We start from the raw sequence: 19,302 nt of genomic DNA, 5'->3' as shown, positions 1-19,302 counted from the left end.
CTGACGCGCCGCACTCGGCTGTGGCCGAGACCCGCCCGTCACCCCGCGGCGCCGCCCGCCGGGAGCGCGGCCGGGAGGGCGGGGGAGCGGGGGGGATGAGCGGGGCGGGGCCGCCCGGCGCCGTCGGCGCTTCCCGGCCACCCCCGCTCGGTCGCGGCTGTCGCGCGGGGCTGGCGCCACTCCCGCCGCCCCCGCGAGAGATGGGGCCGAGGATCGCCCGGTCCGCCCCCGGCCTCGCAGAGGGGGTCCCGCGCGGCAGTCGCGCCGTGGCGGGCGGTGGCGCGAGCAGGGAGGGCACCGCCGAGAGCAGGGAGGGCACCGCCGAGCGGGCGGCCCCCGGCATGGCCCGGGTGGCCTGTGGGAGGCGCTCTCGCCGGCGGCGAGGAAGCGGCGGGGCGGGGGGCGCCGAGTGCGGGGCTGGGGGGAGACAGCGGCGGCTTTCGGAGCTGGAGCAGCCGCGCTGGTGGGAAACGCGCTGGGTCAGGCTCGCTTTTGAACAGACAGCACCGCGGCTGCTGCCGAGTGTCGGAGGGCTCGGGAATGCGCTGCAGTGAGTAGCGTCAGACCCAGCCCTGAACCTCCACTAGCGCCGTTCCCGAGTGTCAAATTTAGCCTAAAGGTGGCTGGAGAAGTAGGAAAAGGCTGCGTGTACCTTTTGGCGGGCCGTTCCCGAGGTGGCAGGCAGCAGCTCCTTTCCACCAATGTGCCTGGTGGGAGCAAACCTCTCCCTGTTGCAACTCCAGCATCAGGACATCTCGGCTATGAGGAGACATACAACCTCTCATGCATACGAGAGGACGTAGTCTTAAGCTGGGCTAGGGGAGGTTTAGGAATAATTTCTTCACAGAGAAGGTGATTAGACATTGTAATGGACTGCCCATGGATGTGGCAGACACACGCCTGGAGATGTTTAAACAAAGTGCCACATCCAGTCTTAGTGCTGTGTTATAGTTGTCATGGTGTTATTCAGTCATAAGTTGGACTTGATGATCTGAGGTCTTTTCCACCTTAATAAATTCTGTGTGATTTTGCATGTGATTAATTTTGGAATTATTTGGATGTATTTTGCTTCTTTCTTTTGGAAAATATAGTTCTTCATATGTATTGCAGTTGAAATTGTCAAACTGTATACAGAAACATACTTGTCATATGGTTGTGCCAATATAAAGAGATGTTGTCCCGGCATTTCTCAGAGCATGTGGTGTGTGCTGACCCTTCTGTATAGGCCCTTTGGCCACAGAACCTCATATGGAGGCTTCAAAATCTCCTGGCCTGCCTGTCTCTACCTATCCACATTGAATGACAAAACCCTGGGCTCAGTTTCTGCATACTACATCAAAAACACAGGAGGCTGAGCTCCAATTTTGACCTAGCTCTGACTGGCTTTCCACCACCTGTGGCAAATTGGTCCAGGGACAAGATTGCACTGCATGAACAACTGCGTGTTCTCCCTCACAGTCTGCTGCAGTGAGGATATTGTAGATGTGCCCTGCTAATGTCAAAACTGAAGTTGCTGATTTTGTTATTGAGGAACATTTGCAGAAAAGGAGTTCAGGTAGCTGTAAGGCAGCTTATGTGAGAAGATCAAGCCAAATCTACTGAGCTAGAGGCGTGGCCAAGGGTCTTTATGACTGCTGTGCTTTACGTGGCACCACTGCACAGCCTCTTGGTTCCCTGCATTGGAGGAATGCATGGAACTCCAGCGGTAGGATCATTACACTCAACATCACCTCCATTAAATTAGCAATGTAAATGTACCTGTTCTGTCCTATTTCCCAATCTATATTAGCCAACTGATAATCATAAATGCCATGGGAGATACTTCTGACATTCCATTCCTTCTCATCAGTGAGAAGCAACCCACACTTTCCAGCAGCTAGTCGGGATACGTGTTTGAACACGCCTGGCCACATTCAGTGCCTGTCTCCAGCTGCCTGTGACACTGGCCAAACAAACAGCAGTCAGTCCCAGCCCAGGCACCAATCTGGAAAGCACTGGCTTGGACACCTTCCTTCTACTAGCAGAAAGTATGCTGTCCTGCAAGAAAGTGAGGATCCTGTCATCCTACCAGTGCAATTCCTATCTTGCTGTTTATTATAGGAAGGGCATGAGTTATTTTATAAAACTGTTTACTTAGCAGCAGGAGTACAGTAAATACTATAAATAGTTAACAATTATTATAATATAACACCTGCAAAACTTGAATAATCTACTCAAAAATTGAGTAATCTCCTGCATGTAGAACAGCTGACTGAGAAGTCTACATATTCCAAGTCACGATATAAAATCCGTGTGCCAAAATATTTTGAAATGTTTAAAAAATATGTCTTCTTGTTGTACTGAAGTTAGGATACTTCCATTACCATTGCAAAATCACATCTTTCATAGAATACATTAGTATCAATCCCTTATTTTTATCAATATCTCCATATAGTCAATTTTTAAGTCAATACTCAAAGTGGTTACTTTTCTAAAGTACTTTTCTAATTTTTGACTGCAAGGAGTGTGGAGGCTGTTATTCATCAGCAAAAAAATGGTGGTTGTTTTTTGGATAAGAAGTTTTGGGTTATATTTTCCCTCTCATCCTTAAAGGACTGGTGTTCTAAAGAAGCTGCCAGTTCTTCCATTAGGTGAAAAGCTGTTCTGGAAGTTAGCAACCCTACTTATGTTGACTTCATTAGACTGGTACTTGAAGTTGTATTTTAACACCTCTCTTATTTTTCTTTCCTGATTCCAGATTTGTGTGATATTTGTGCTTTTTTAATGTTCTTAGAATGTGTGAATGACAGCTGCCTTTCAAATGTTAGCAAGTCTCTCACTGCAACTTCCTCTTCGATTAATGCAGCCCACTCCCTTTACAAATCACTGTTGCATACCTGAAGCATGTAGAAATCATGAGTCACATCTAAACGAAGTATTATTCTCTTGTTAAACTCCCAATATTGTAAGTGCTTGTGTATTTCTATTTACCTTTCTATTTTTGAGCCTTAAGATATGCTGAGATCATATTCTCTTAGGAATGTGATGGTAATGAATGTGAATGTTAGTAAAAAGTAAGAATGTGCCTTTCCTGTCTTTTTTAATAAAAGTGGAGATAGTCACACAATCACAGGCCTCCAGGAACTAGTGGAGTTACTCTTATGGCAGTATGCCTCAGAAGAAATCACTCCACTCTGAAAACAAACTGTACTAACCTATTTTTAAGCCTATTTACCCTTGTTATCCAGTTGTTCCGAATATTACATGATGAACATGAAATAACCTTTTCCTTTTAACATTGAATGGGCTTTTTTCCCAAGAAAACTGATCTTAAATATTACTGTAGCTGCCACATTTCTGAGTGAAGAGATTCACTTGCCTTCTTTTAATTTCTTGTTTCTCCTCCTTACAACTCCCATATGAGGTTTTTTTACAAAAGCAAATCCATCTTTGTCAAAATTAACAGTGGTGTTATGGTACTAGTATGTATTATTTGTTTATGTACTGGCCATGCTGTTCAGCATGTGAGCCTATGTATGCATTTTTATTTCCTGTGGGCATCCTATTAATATTCAAAAGGCTTATGCTGTCTCTTGCCTTTGCATTGCTGCTTTTCTGTGGCTAGGTGCAGGCACATGCAAAGTGTCTCTTGCCCACACTTCCCACATGGTGCTGGACCACTCGCATATTGCAGCAGCATGAGCACGGTGTGCTGGATTCCCCACCTCCTGCAAAGACGCCATGACCACATTACAGATTACAGTTCTTTCCTAAGTGTCCCACACTAGTTCCATTCCCACAAAGTTAGTGATGACCTGCTGTGACTGTGCAGTTCTTGCTGCTAAAAGTGAACAATCCTAGTTCATGACTCTGAGACTTCAAAAAGACAAGAGAATCCCTTCCTGCAGTTCATATGTCAATGTTTATATAACTTAAACTGATCCATAGCATATCCTCTGTTGGGTGGTCATCCCTGATCAGGTCATATAATTTCTGCTCACTTTATGACATCTGTATTCCTGGGCATTGGCCATTTTGATGAAACTGTTGGAAGCATTACTGCTGACTCTGTACTTTGAAAATAAATGATCCACAAAGCAGAACTCTAAATCCCAAAGACTGACTTGAAAAACTGTATTTATTTTTGAAAGGACAGTTTATTTACATATGAGCTTTTCACTTAAATTCACTTTCTGTATTCAGTTCTCTTCTCAGAGACCGGAATAGGTAGGTATATTTATTTTAAAACTTGAATCTGAGCTGTTCAATTCCTCCAGAGCTGAGCTTAAAGAAGAATGTCAGCTATCAGAAAATGAGAGATTTCATAACAAACTGTGACAAAGAAATAATAAAATTTAAGAAAATGCCAACAAGAGAGACTAGGGCTTTAGGAGTAAAACAAAGAAGTAATAGTGACTAAAAGTTGAAGTTTATTATGATAAACATGATGATTTCTCCTTCCAGCCTCTTCAGGAAGCAAAAATATAGTTACAGAGGGGAGGATAGATGAAATCATGAATGCAGATGAATGGTTCAGGGGATCATCCTGAAGCTATTCAGAGAGAATGGAAAAATCTCATTGGTAGGACAGTATCAAAATGCTCACCCACCTGTTGGTCCCTAAAACCTTCTTGCCCTACTATTTTATGTCTCAGAGAATTGCTGCTAAAGATTACTGCATGTTTTAATCAACACTTCTAACAAGGTGGCAAATCAGTTCTGTTTTGTTCTCTAAAGCATTGTACAGTTACAAACAGACCTTTTTGTTTAAATTTGAAAAGGAAAATGTGAAGCTGAGCTTGGTGGTCAGGCAGAGTACTTTATTATTGGTTCACTACTCTTAACATACAGAAACTCTGGCTAGGTAAATCACGTACTTGCCATGTGGAATTGGCAGAAGTACTTCTACATATATAATGATCTCCCAGCACAGTTGTGGCGAAAAGTTGTGGCAATACACTACTCTGGCTTTTGAGCATCTACTTTCCTATGGTTAAGTGTCCCTTGCAGTATTTCCAAGATCTAAGGAACGATAAAAACTAGAGTTGTATGCTTAACCACAGAAGAATACTGGGAAGGGACCCTGCCTTTCTGAAATCAACAGAACCCTAAAAACCTGGAGATGCCTGATTCCCAACGTTCTTGTACCTTTCTCACATAAGGAAACACCTGTTAACACCATACAGGTTGTAGACATGTTAACTACACCTAATTAGATTTTTTTTTGCCATGACCTAAACAACCTTTAACATGGCTGTAAGTGTGGCACTGTAGCCTGAAACCTTGAATAGTGTTTGGCACCAAAGTGATGAGCAGCATAGATGGAGCCATAAAGAGCTCACTGTTTATAATTACATCCTTGACTTTGATCCAAAGCTAATTAATGTCTTAAAAACTTAGGATTATTTAATTCATTTAATAATGCTTAAAAGAAGAGCCATCATGTGCAGAAAGAAAAAATGAAGTTTATATTTTACCTTTTCATACAAGTGTAATTGTGTAATGCATTTTCCTGTGCCACAGGATTTCTAATTTCTAATTTCAATTCATTCAATAACTAAGCAAAATATAAATTCATAGGGTTGACAAAAATAACCAAATCCAAGAAGTAAGAATATGGCCACCATTCTGTTTTTTGTCCATGTCATTAGACTGCTGCAAAACACTAAATTCAGTGTGTTTGTGTTCCAAATAATTATTGGTATTGTCTGTTGCCTCTCTAGCACATGGAGATCTGACCCATTTTCCTCTCTTTTTTACCTGGCTCTGTGCAAACACAAGAGAAGATACTCCCTTCCCCTTGAATACCCACTTGTCTCCATTACTTCTGACTTGAAGTGCAGGCAAGGTACATAAGCAGGAAGGCAGTAGCCCTTAGAAAATTCTCTCTTTCTAGAGAAAGCACTTGTACATTTCAGCAGTGCAGACTGCCACAAGTCTCTCCGTCTCTCCGTCTCTCCTACTCCTAGCTTCTTACTGAGTATTGAATCAATCCTTTTGTTGTTAGCGAGCAGTGGTGTCATCCTGGCACATTTTAAATATTTCCTTAGGCTACTTTATTTCCACTGTTTATAACTTCACTCACATAGAAAATATCTCACAAAGAGGAAGGAAGAACTTCCATAAGAACTACTCACAGACAATGGGAAAAAAAGTACCACTAGCCCTAAGACAACAATTTCCTTCTCAAAGTACATGCTGCATTTCTAGAACTTTGTTTTCTCCTGTAAAAATCAAGTACTTTTAGGGAACATTAACAACAATCAATTTTTGGCCTACACAAACATCTCCATCTAAAAACAGCTTCATCCTGTCTGAACGGAATCTTCTGTGTCACACATCATGGTAGTCTCTAGCATACCCCAAACTCCCTGGTTTTCTTAACACATGTGAATGTCATCATTGCGTTCAGTTTCCTTCTATGTTTAATTCTTTATGGTCCTTACAGGCCAGAAATCTCTCTCTGCTCTTCAACGTCAGACTTCCTGTGAAGGCTGGATCCTTCATCTCCACAGTGTACCGTGTAGTGTTCTATACAAAGGTTTAATTTCTCAGACCAGAGACACATCTGACACCATTTGTTGCTGTACCTGGAAAAAAGATGGCCTTCACCTTGCTGAACTTCCATTAGAACTGCAGTCCTTTTACTGTAAACTGTTGGAACAGTTCCAATATCACTTCTGAGAAATCCTCACAGCAGCAAAACCCTAGTCCTCTCCCTGCATAGCCAGACATGAGCAATGATTTCTGCCAGTTCTCTCCATGCCTCTATGATGAGTTGGCCTAGAGTGGAACACCTCCCTTTTCTCATGGAAAAGAAACATAAAAAGGGAAAAAAAACCCAAACAGAAATGAAACAGAGAGAGACAGTAGACACAGCAGAAAGAATATCAAGAAGAAGTAAGAAAGTTAAAGGGAACAGAAGAAAGAAGAAGGAACAGTGAAAGTAGTAATACTGAACAAATTAAAAGCCAAATACTGAAATGCTTGCTTTGTACCCCATGACACTTTGTAGGACAGTGAAGAAGTACTTTTACAAGGAAACCTAGAGGAAATGTTTGGAGGAGCTCTATGTGCAAAAGGGTAGGGCAAGGGAAAAAGTGGGTTTTTTTCATTCATACACACTGTGTAGGGGCAGTAGGTGGAGGAGTGCATTCTCCTCTCATCTGCACCCCGAGTTTATTGGGAGTGCAAACAGTTGTTCTCCAGATGTCTATAAGAAAGGAAAATAGTATTTGCAAGTCTGAAGATGTGGGGGCCCATAATACACAGGTATTGTACCCTCTGATCAGCAGAACAGAGGCTCCTCTAACTCACCATTTTCTATCATCTACAGACACAAGTTTCCCCTGGCTAGGATTAGTCTTTGTAAAAACTTCCTGGGCAAAAAATAATACAGCATGAAAAAGAAATTTAACAGTATGCTGAACAAAAAATTCTCGGTTTTGTAGTACCTGAGAGAAAGGATGAACCATGTCTGTAATATATCTGATGTATCAGTGGAGAGTTGTCATCCAATTGTGATCATTAAAAAATTAAGCATGCACTTCAGTGTTAGGCGACTAAAGGACCCAAAAGGTCTTTCCTAAGGTCATAAAGAAGACTGTGGCGGAGGTGTAAGCTGAGTTAATGTCATGAGGGCACCAGGCAGGAAATGAGGAGCCTTGTTCTTTGCCCTTGGCTCTGCCACTGATTTGCTGCATGGCAAATTACTTCCTCTTAGGTGACTCAGTTTCTCCCATAGGCAAATTGAAATAATGATTCATCTTTGTAGAAGTACTTCAAGAATGATGATGGAAAATGTTATAGAAAAGCAAAGTAGGAATTCCACTCCAGTGCACTCCCCAGGCCATCATTTGTCCTCTTGCTGGATTTTTTGAAGAGTGATGTCTTTGTTACGGTGAATGGTATTTTTTTTAGAGATGATAAAGCTGCAAAATTATATAGCAAAAGCAAAATTAAATGCTGGGTGACTTCTATGTGCTATATCTTATGTGCTATAGCAGACAAAAGATATGCTAAAAGGAAGTTATCTGTGTAGCAGAGTCAGCCAAGCAAAAAATAAAATGCCAATTCAGTACTCAGTCTGGAGGAAAAAGCAGTATGTGACTAAGGAATTTTAAAATTTGTCATACTATAAGAAAAACAAGGTGGCCGTGTATTATTAGACCTTTCAATGTATCCTGAAACAGGCACAGATATAAAAATGAATGAAAATATGTTAGACCATAAAAGGAAGGCTATAATTTAAAAGTCAACAACCTTATTTACAGCAAAAAAAGGGAAAAACACATAGCAGTTAAGGCACAAGAGAAGTACAGGCCTTACCTTGTAGTTGTTACCCAGGGAAACTGAATTAACCCTGCAACAAGCTTCAAGAAGTAAAATGGGAAAGGCAGGTAAACCAAAGTTTTCAAATGAGCCTTTTGTTATGTATTCCTAATCATCCAAGTGTCCAAATTGAGTTGTAGAGAAGACCAGCTTTTAGAAAAGTTAATTATTCACAAATCTAAATTAAATTAATTGGAAAACTATATAGAAAAATATAGGAGGGAAAAACTTGCCAGCCAAGATTTTTAATAGCTATTATTATAATTTACTTGAATGAGAGTTTTCAATATCATACATTTGCACATTTACAACCTAGTGTACATCTGCCATTTGTTATAAACCATATGGAGAAGCCAGCAGTATCTTATATTCACCAAGATGGTACCTTCGAATTAATGCTTTAATCTACATTTTACATATGCAACTGAATGTACATAGCATAGAAATTATGTTTTGATTTTATTTATAAAATATTTTAAACCCTTTGACATCGAGAATATTGTTCAATCTCAGTAAAACCAATGTCCAATAGGTCTTAAAACACAATTTTGTTTATGCTCTTACCCAACCAAGTTTTTCATGCTCCTTTATCCTCAGCTCTAGGACAACATCATGTCCATTCCTAGATACATCTAGACCTATTTTTATCATCTGAAAGGATATAAAGATATGTATGAAGCTGAATTGCTCTATAAAAACAATAACTGCCTAAATAGTTTCCGTATATTTTGCATGATGCTATGATATTTATTTTACATCACTGCCTTGTAATTTCATTTTAGCTTTCTTTAATAACATTTATTTGCTTTCCATGGCTTTTTTACTAACTCTTTGGACCATTTCCTACTTCAATTATCATTTACTGAAGCCATGCTTTAGAACCTATTACTCCTTGTTCCTTCCCTGAGGAAACATTTTACTATGCACAGTTCAGCAATTTTTATATTTTACATCATTCATCTTGACATTGTGTTGGCTGTTAAAGTTCCCTCATTCATTTTGTGAACTGTGGAAGTCAGGACTCTTTTAAATCTATCTGCAGTTGTCATTAAGATTTTCTGAAGAACTGATGCCAGGCAAAATTTTCTAAATACATCTTGTAGATAATATATACATTTTAGCATTCTCATTATCCATCTGTTACTCTCAGATTTCATGTTTTACTTTCAGGTTTCCCATAATCTCACATTATTTCTTCTATTTTTGACAACTGGAATTGCTGTAGTGCTGTAACTTACATAATGAATGGATTGCAGAGGATACATACAAGTTCAGCTACTCCATCACTCCCTCCACTCTCTTCCTTCCATGGGTTTCTGTATTGAATTTGCTTGTATTAGCATACCCACTATGCTTTGCCTGTTTGGTACTCATTGTGGAGTACTCAGATTGTGGAGTACATGAACTATGCAATTCAAGAACATCCTGTGTTTGAAGGAGTGCTTTAACCTATTAATAAATATGCTATGAGGTGGCTGTTCTCACTCTGTTTCAGTTTGAAACTAAAGAGGCTCTTCCTTGTTCTCTCCAATCTACCACTTGTGTGAAAATATTTCTGGTCCTGGCTGTTGAGAAAACCCTAATCTCCAGCAATTAATATGACAAAGAGAAATCCCAGTGGTGAGCTCTCTAAGCAGTATAGTCCATTTCTACATCACCATTTGCCACAGATACAATTCTCACAAGTCCTCTGGAACGCCTACTGCTTCCAGTTAAAAAGCTGCAACAACCTTCTGCAGAGATGCAGAAGTCTTATTTTCTCAAAATATCCTATTTTAATTAGATTATTTCCAATGTCATTACAAAAATATGAGAGATGTTTAGTGCAATTAAAAAGGCTTGTAGTGATTGTGTTCAATGCCAGACATGTTGTATGCCTTTGCTGATTGGATCTTTTCATCGTTTTTGACTTTGCCAGCACCCCATCTTTCTACATCTTTACTGCATTTCTTCTCTTAGGTTTCTTCCCTGAGTGCTGGGGATTATAGCCCTTGGCATTCAGTTCCTCAATTCCTTTACCAGCTCAGGGTGACACTTCAGCAGCAGCTTCACAGTTATTGCAGGAGGATGGGGGAGTTTAGGATGCATAATGAGACAGAAATTCTGGCCCTGTTAGGTCAATGGCAGTTTTGTCACGCCTTTATTTAGGCTAGGATGGCACCCTGCTTGTCTGACTCATGTTCTACCAAAACCATGAACTGAGTATCAGGGTCTGTGCCCTGCCCATCCTCGCTCTTTTGTTTCCTTGCTGTTCCAGCATAGGGAATGTTTGAACCTGTTTCTTTAGCTCAGTTCAAAGTATTTTATATCTTCTCATACCTGCTCTAGGGTAGTGTATAAAGGCAGGAGGAGAACATAGTTGAATGGCTCTGCTTCAAAAATTACATTATTTTTGGATTATTTTGTTCTCCCATTCAGTTTAATGCCAGAGAGGAACATATGGCTCCAAGTGATTCTTTTCCACTTTACAATTCACATATTCTTTACCATATGTAAGGCATTATTTCATGCTATGGCATATATAATCTTTCCCATGTCTATTCTTCCTTTTGACAGAATGAACAATATACATTTGGTCTTTCTGCTCCTGAGGCACTGTCATTCTGATGGTCTTTTTGGTTACAGACTTTGGCTTTCCAAGAATGTTCCTAAGAGAATTTGAGGGGCTTTTTGTTGTTATTTATGTGATAAATTGTAATGATATCTTTAGTTTTAACCTTGATTCTGGAAATGCCTGAGGTTTTCTTGCTAGGCAAGTCACAGACCACTAGCTCAGTTATCAAAAAAGCTTGCATGATCCTATAGTCGCAGAATTTGAGCTTTTAATCTGCAGTGTATGACAAAAGCACCAAAGGCTTTGTGGGCAGCCACATTCAGCAACAAATCATACTGCTGTCATACATTTCATTCCTTTTCAGTGAGTAATATTTACACAATCTGCCCATTATCTCCTCCAATAGATGTCGACTTTAACCCACTGGAGCTGATTCTGCAGGTAAGTAAATTTGATAAAAGATTTGCTTCGTTTGGTACAATATTTTAAAAAATTGTGAAGGATTAATTGCTCAGATCTGTTACTCACATTCTCTGTAATTTCTAAGGCTGAAACTTAATTGCATCCACTTTTCTCTCCTTCCATTTTATTTTTTACTTTGCTAAAATCTTCTTCCTGTCAACACACTGAGATGCTGGACCCACAGCCTTAGGGTCCTAAGGCTGCCTCTTCTGGGTAATGCTACATACTCCTTCAAACAACTCAGGACAAGTAACTTGGTGAGTCTGAAGCATTCTCTTCATTCACTAAAAAGCACTAAAGGAGTTCCATGATGGCAAACAATTGAAGAAAACTGGTAGAAATAGTTTTGTATATACATGCTTCAATATAAAGATTTCATTTTAATTATTTCTGAGACTATTTTACAACTAAATGCTTCAATGAAAGTTAAAAAAAACTAAATTAATTTTAAAATCCAATTGCAAATCTTATAAATAGGAAAGGTACAATGAATTGTGTTAATACTAATATAAGTATTTAGTTTAGTATATTTTTCAGTGTTTTAAGGACATAATTTGCAAATATTTTTTTCAATGAAAATTTCAACAATCAATATTCAAAAGAATGGAAACAATTAAAAATATACTTGCACGGAAATTATTTATAGAAAAGCAATAAAGAAAAGAAGACTACTTTTGTTTCTTAAAAATTGCTTTAGTCTGATAGTTTAGAAACAAGTATTCACATCTTCTACTCATACACACAATTGGTTTCAGAAATGGAACTTGAAATCTGAAGCAAAGTTAGAAGTCCTGACACCAGGACAAAGAGAATCACCAGGTGAGAGAGCTGGGAACTGATGCCTTCAGGATAATACCAGTGATTAGTCTGGGGATTAATTAATAAAAATAGTGTGCACTGTTCTGTGGGAAATGGAAAGATAGAAACTTCCACAGATTCAAGAGGGTTTGATCTGCAGCCTTGGAAGGAGCTTGGATTGATGTAAAAATAAAGTACATAGACATTAAGTAGAAAAATCATAAGCTGATGTTTTTATAGTTGTAAGTAAGAATATGCCTTAAGTAAGTAAGAATCTGTACTGCGTAAGATGGTGAAGAGTCTATAGTATAGTAGGAGGATTGTATGGGGTAAGTTAAGAGTTTAAAAGTTTTAATAGAAGCATATGTGTGTACATGAGTTAGAAGCCCATGGGGTGAAAATATCCACAGTGCTGTAGAAATGAGTAAAGGCGATAGGTTAGAAAAGCAAAATAACTGTCCATTGGATCAGAAAGTTCTATACTGTCTTGTAACAAAGAACTTGGGACTACTTTGTGCTATGGCCGACTGCCTGCTCCTCTAAAATCTCATGGCCTCTAAGACTGATGCTTCTCTAAGCAATAAATCATTCTTAGCCCAACAATGGTCCCATCCCTTATTTAAAACAGTGACAATGATACTGTTCCTTTTAAAAAATTAAATAATTGAGGTCTGAATTTACTACTGTCTATTAATGTAATGGAAATTACAATAATATTAATTAAATTAAAGCAGTGCAAGCATTTACTAATGAAGTCTAGAAGGTTAGATCTGCTTTTTTAGAAGCAGGGAAATGTCACACAAGTTTTATATTAAAAAAACTCCCAAACCATTGAAAATTCAATTACTAAAAAACTTTAAAAACATCTGGGATAACATAACCAGATTCTGGGATTTTACAGACAAGACCAAAGTTCTGATGTCAGCCACACTGAAATGAAGAAAAAAATTGGTGACCAGCTGGGAAAATGAATGAAATAACTTGCCTATTGCCACTCAAGAATATGACAGAAGCAAGGACAAGGACATCTCTCTCTAACTTCTCTAACAATTTGATAATTTTTATTTCTGCAAGCTTTCATTTGCCACAGTTTTCAGCTTCAGTAAAGAATGGGACAATAGCTGTAAAAATATTTGTCTTCTTCAGTACCCAGCTGGGTTCAAAGCCAGACTAACTTCATGTTTTCCAGTGGATGACCCAGGACTATTGTAGGAAAAGAAATGAAAGAGATAATGAACCATATTGTAAGTGATATAAAATAGAAGACTTCTGCCTCTTGAGTATTGTGTGTTGCACCCTTCAGTATTGCTTTGACATAGTTTTTTAAACTACAATAAAGAGTATGTTCTAAAATAAGTAATTGGAATGTTATAGTCAGAATAATTGAAGGTGAAGTCTTTAATTTCCCATTTTAAATTTCAGAAACTTCAATTTTTTTTAATTTCAGCAAAACTGTTTTTTCTAATAAAAACTGACTTTTCTAATAAAACTAGTTCTATGGGATTTTCTCCTGACAGCTCTTAATGACAGTTGTTGTGGCTTAAGCAGGAAGAATTTAAAAGGATCTAATTCCCAATGCAGAAACTTTGTGTCTGCAGAGACTGGCAGGAATTTTATGATTCACTTCAGTGAATACATGCAGTGAAGGTTGAGCACTTTTGAAAATCCTACTGCAATTTGGCATCTTCTTGTTTATTTAAATTCTGCAGGTGTTAATTATTATCTACCAGTGTTCACCACATAGAAACAAACCAATAAAATCTGTATTTGCTATTTCTGTACACCTGAGGTGAAGTGTCACAGTGGGTGGTGTTCAGAATGACGCGACCTTCCCGAAGAAGCGTCTAGAAAAAGACACCTCAGGGGCACAGGCACATCTGTGCTCCCTTTATTTATTAGAAAGGCTTTTTTATTTACTAAGGCTTCTTTATTTATTAAAAAGGCTTCTCCCATGGTTTTTTTTTTTATGACAACGTAAAAAACATGAAAACATAAGCAAAACAATAAAAATGACAATAAAAATCTACAAAACATTTTTAACTAAAGCAAGCCCTCAACCCTTGAGTCCCCACTGTCCAAAGAATTTATTCAGTCAGTGATTTTTTCTGTTTGGATCTGTTGGACTTGTCCCTTCAGCAGCTGGGGTCCTGCGGGACTGTGGAAGGGTTGGGTAAAGGGTTTAGGGTAAGTAGGGGTTGAGGAAGGGAAGAAGGAATGGGAGTGTGAAGGTAAGGATTGGTTTTCTTAGTTTTTACAGAGAAGGGGTAACTGAGAGGCATTGTAAAAGATTTTATTCTATTATAAGTCTTGATGGATAGTGAAACACAAGAGATGTAAAACTCAATGCTATTCTATCAGAAGCTAACCTATTTCTTGGTTACAACATCTTGTAAATGTTTTCCAGCCTATTAGCATGTGCCACACAATGCTGCTATTACTTCTAACCTATGTTATTACCTTTATATTACCTATATTTTTTCCCTACATGATTCTGCTACAATGCATCTTTTTCAGTTTTAATTCTCTAAAATATCTAGTCTTTTTGCAAGGCCATATTTTGAAACTTGTTTCTTGTTCAATCCCTCCCTCAACAATGTCATCTCTATTCCATGGCCTTCCTAAGTCAGTACACTTTATCTCAGCATTTGCATACAGATGTACAAGACTGCGTGAGCTTTGAGTCAGGTTTTGAGAATCCTTTACAAATCCATTTACCACAGTCCTATCAGGCTCTTTTTTTTTTTTGTTGAAATTTCAATTCTTCTTTTTCTGTTCAGTCTCTTTGTTTACCTTTCTTCCCTGAATAATTGTGGCAAGTTTTGCTCTATTTCCCTACACCAAATTTCGTCTGGGTACAATTGGTTGTAGTCACTCCATTTCAAATTTTTGGGATTTTTCAATTTCATTTTTGATTGACCATATCTCCTTTTCAATTTCATTTTTGATTGACCATATCTCCTTTCAGGTGTGTTTGTTCAACTCTGTCCTCCAATTTCAAGACAAGGGACAAAAAGCCACTGAGGCAGGGAAAGCAGGGCTTTATATATGGATTTTGAGGGGCGGGGCAGAACACCAGGGCCAATGGGATAAGGGCACAGGGGTGGAATAAGGGACAAAGGCCAATGGGATACATTGAATCTGCATGTCCCAGCAAGGCATGCTGGGAGAAGCCTTTTTCCTCACCCTACCAATGGTGGCTGTGGCTTGAGTGGTTTTCCCTCCAGGGGAGTGCTGTGAATTCTCTCCTTGTTGGCCTCCACAGTGAAGCAGCATCCATAACCTTTGGAATGATTCTTGCCTCGGGCCATATTTATGCCCAATACTGTTATTACTTGTCTTTTTCTCCCTCTTTTTACATTATTCATAGCTGATGATCAAAGGACATCAGGCTCTGACTTCCATATCCTTCTCTGGATATGTCATCCTTCAAACCACCCATTCATTTACTCATTCCAAGGCTGTCATCAGGGGGATGCTGTCAATTGCAATGAATGTCAGAGCAGGCCACAAACGCACTATATATGCATTCTTATGAAAATTAGTGGAACTTGAATCCATATTCACAGCACAGTTCTGTTTTCATATATGTTTTCCATTTCATTAAACAAAGAACCACAAAATATTTCTTTTCCTGAGTATACTCCAATCCTCTCTCCATAATGCTGTCAACTCACTTAAAAAGAGACTATTCTTCCCTGAAATATATCGTGTAATTTAGGAGAGACATATAAAAAAGGGATCAAGAACCATACCAAGCTTATATCTAGATCTCCACATCAAATGCAAGCAGGCATGGTGAGCACAAGTTTAGCAGACCTTACTCTCAGTGAATCTCATTGTGGTACAATACTACAGCAGAGAGAAGCTGGAGAGCACATACACTGAGAGGCCAGTCTCAGCACTAACACAGGATTCACCTAAGCTTTGGCAGATGCTGGAGGAGAGACACTCGACTAAAACACATACAGAGGTGTCTCTGGGCTTGGATAGTCTGTTGGTACAAAACCATACCCATCAAACTGTACTTCAGTCACTAGGTACCAGCTAATTTCTGCAGAAAGTAAGCTAATTGCTGTTTCATTTTTACTCGGGAGTGTTTAAATTGTATCATCACAGTTTTGTAAATTGTGTTCCAGTGTTATTACTTGGCAATTTCATTGTCTTCCTTTGTTGGGTCTTAAGAAAGCCCCTTTAGGTGATAAGTAACAATGTAAATCATTTGCAATAGAATATTAAATATTCTTGCCTATCTTGAGGTCCAATTTTAACCTCTTCCTGTAAGTTTCATTTCAGATACTAGTTTTCCCCACTATATTTATCTTTTGTAATACAGTTACAACTTCTTGTGTATTTTCAAGCTGAGAAGGCTCAATCACACTGACAAGCGAATCTCTGGGATCAGATAATTACGGGGTTGTTCGAGGGGTGGGTCGCTGACAGCGCAAGCTGCGGAGGAGGCCCCGCGGCGGCCGGGGCTGCAGCGGCGGCGGCGGCCGGCAGGGGGCGGCCCCGCTCCGCAGGGAGAGCCGCGGCCGGGAGCTGCACAGCCCGGGCCGCAGCACCCACAGCCCTCAGCGCGGGAGCGGCACAGCCCGAGCCGCAGCACCCACAGCCCTCAGCGGCGGGAGCTGCACAGCCCGGGCCGCAGCACCCACAGCCCTCAGCGGCGGGTGCGGCACAGCCCGGGCCGCAGCACCCACAGCCCTCAGCGGCGGGAGCGGCACAGCCCGGGCCGCAGCACCCACAGCCCTCAGCGGCGGGTGCGGCACAGCCCGGGCCGCAGCACCCACAGCCCTCAGCGCCGGGAGCGGCACAGCCCGGGCCGCAGCACCCACAGCCCTCAGCGGCGGGTGCGGCACAGCCCGGGCCGCAGCATCCACAGCCCTCAGCGCGGGCAGCGGCACAGCCCGGGCCGCAGCACCCACAGCCCTCAGCGGCGGGAGCGGCACAGCCCGGGCCGCAGCACCCACAGCCCTCAGCGGTGGCAGCGGCACAGCCCGGGCCGCAGCACTCACAGCCCTCTGTGCAACCGCATCAGCCAGACCGGGGAGTACAGTGGAGTGTGCGAGATAAATAAAGCATTTTACACAAAATAAATGAGAATTATTGAATCGCAGAACCTCAGAATGGTTTGGGCTGGAAGGAAACTTGAATGATCATCTCACCTATGAGTTTCAACCTATGACTAGGTTGTGCAAAGCCACATCCATCCTGGTCTCTAACACTTGCAGGAATGGGGTATCCACAACTTCTCTGGGTAACCTGTGCCAGGGCCTCAACACTCTCATGGTAAAGAATTTCTCTCTGATCTAAACTTACTCACTGTGATTTTGAAGCCATTCTCTACCCACTTTGAGATTGAAGCCATTCCCCTTTGTCATATCACTGCAGGCCCCTGTAGAAGTTCCCTCTCTGGTTCAATTCCTTCTCTGGCTCTTTTCTAAGCTGCCTCTAGGTACTGGAAAGATGCTCTAAGGTTTCTTGTGAGCCTTGACCAGGATGAGCAACCCCAAATCTCTCTGACCTGTCTTCATAAGAGAGGGGCTCCAGACACCTCATCATCTTCATGGCCCTGCTCTGGACTCTCCAACAGGTCTACATCCTTCCTTTGTTGGGGACCTCAAACTGAGGTCCAAGTGGAGTCTCACAAGAGCAAAGTAGTAGGGGAGAATCACCTCCCTTGACACTACTAAATAACCAAAAAATAGCAAATAAACACCCCTATCTAGCAACTTCTAGAGGTGAGGTATTTCTGTTAGAGTACATACAGTGATTCCAGTTTTTGGAACCTAAGATTTTTCATCTGGGCAAGTTGCTAGGGAATAACATCTGTCTGGAAAAGAAAGACCAACTTCATGTTGCTGTCCATTACATAGAGAATTCCAGTCCTGGCAGTAGTACAGAGGTAACTTTAGCAGTCACACTAACAGGATGAGATGGAGCGCCAGCAGCATCTGAAGCAGTAATCACAGGGAGAAAATACCCTGCAACTTCTTCCAGAACACTACAGACAGAAACTTGGGGGTTTTACTCAAACTTTATCTATCCTGCTAAGTTTTGAATTTGGGGTCTTTAAAAAAGAAAAAAAAAAAAAAGGCTTTTCTTTTTGCAAAAATCCAGAAAACTTAGAAACAGTATTTTTTTATTCCTTTAGAAGGGGTAATTCTGCTTAAATAATTTTTTAATAGAAGATTCTTTCAAGCTTTAACTAAGTTTCTATATTGAGACAGTTCCAGTTTCTGTGTAAATGGCAACATTTCAGTGTTTTTCAGTCTCCACTGTTCTCAAGACCTTCGGACAAAAGCCAGGTGAAAGCCTCTTCTTCCTTTAGCGCGTTTCCTCATTTTGGGCGTCGTTCTCTGGTGCTGGGAAGCGTGTCCCTGTGCCACTGTCCGGATGATGGCTCGCTTTAGGGCCTGACCTGTGCGGTGTCGCGGGTCCCCGCTGCAGCCGCGGCCGCACCGCACCCACCTGCCGCTTGGGTGATGCTCCCCCCATCTCTGACTCGAACCCCACGTGTGCCAGAGGGGCGGCTACGCACGGACTTCGTTTCTTCACGCAGACACGAGTGACTCCAGCGACTCATTTGCGACCGTGGTGGTGCCACCCTGACGGCCGGAGTGCCGGGGTGCCCCTGCGGGGAGGGCGAACGCAGGGAGGGGGGCGGGACGCGCGGCAGAGTGCGACCCTGCGGTGTCACCGGTCCCCTGTGACAGAACGGTTGTGGGTCACGGTCCCGGCTCTCGGCTCTGCTCTTGCGGGAGCGGGGGGCCACCCGCAGTCCCGGAGCGCTGACCGCCCTCCGCGGCGGGGGAAGGACCGTGCGAGCGCCGCGCTCCCGGCCGCCCGCGGCGCCGCCCGCCGCCCTCCCCGGTGCCCGCCCCGCCGCTGCCACCGCCCCGCCGGGGCCGCCCCGCGGCACAGGGAGGGAGGAGCGGCAGCGGAGCCGGCGAGCCCCGGGCGGGCGGTGCGGGAGCATGGCCCCGGCGGGGCGGCTGTGCTGTGCCGCGCTGCTCTGCGGCGCCCTCAGCCTCTGCAGCCTGCGGGCCGCGCCGCGCCAGCCCGACACCCTCTACTTGTGGATCGACGCCCAGCAGGCGCGGGTGCTCATCGGTAAGTGCGGCCGCTGACCCGAACGGCGGGCGGGAGCCCGGAGCCGAGCCCGGCGGGGCTGCCGC

At 42.1% G+C, this 19,302-nt stretch overlaps 1 protein-coding gene across 1 annotated transcript in view; it reads left to right on the top strand.

Moving 5' to 3' along the window:
• Nucleotides 1-19,077: 19,077 nt before the first annotated feature.
• WIF1 (WNT inhibitory factor 1) overlaps nt 19,078-19,302 on the top strand; it is a 37,739-nt gene continuing 37,514 nt past the window's right edge. Inside the window, exon 1 of the mRNA XM_036401632.2 lies at nt 19,078-19,237. Within this exon, the coding sequence (XP_036257525.1) occupies nt 19,102-19,237 (136 nt within the window). The 5' untranslated portion in view covers nt 19,078-19,101. The remainder of the gene's footprint in view (nt 19,238-19,302) is intronic.

This window comes from Molothrus ater, chromosome 5 (assembly GCF_012460135.2).
Source record: "Molothrus ater isolate BHLD 08-10-18 breed brown headed cowbird chromosome 5, BPBGC_Mater_1.1, whole genome shotgun sequence".
NCBI lineage: Eukaryota > Metazoa > Chordata > Aves > Passeriformes > Icteridae > Molothrus > Molothrus ater.
This window is presented reverse-complemented; position numbering and strand designations above follow the sequence as displayed.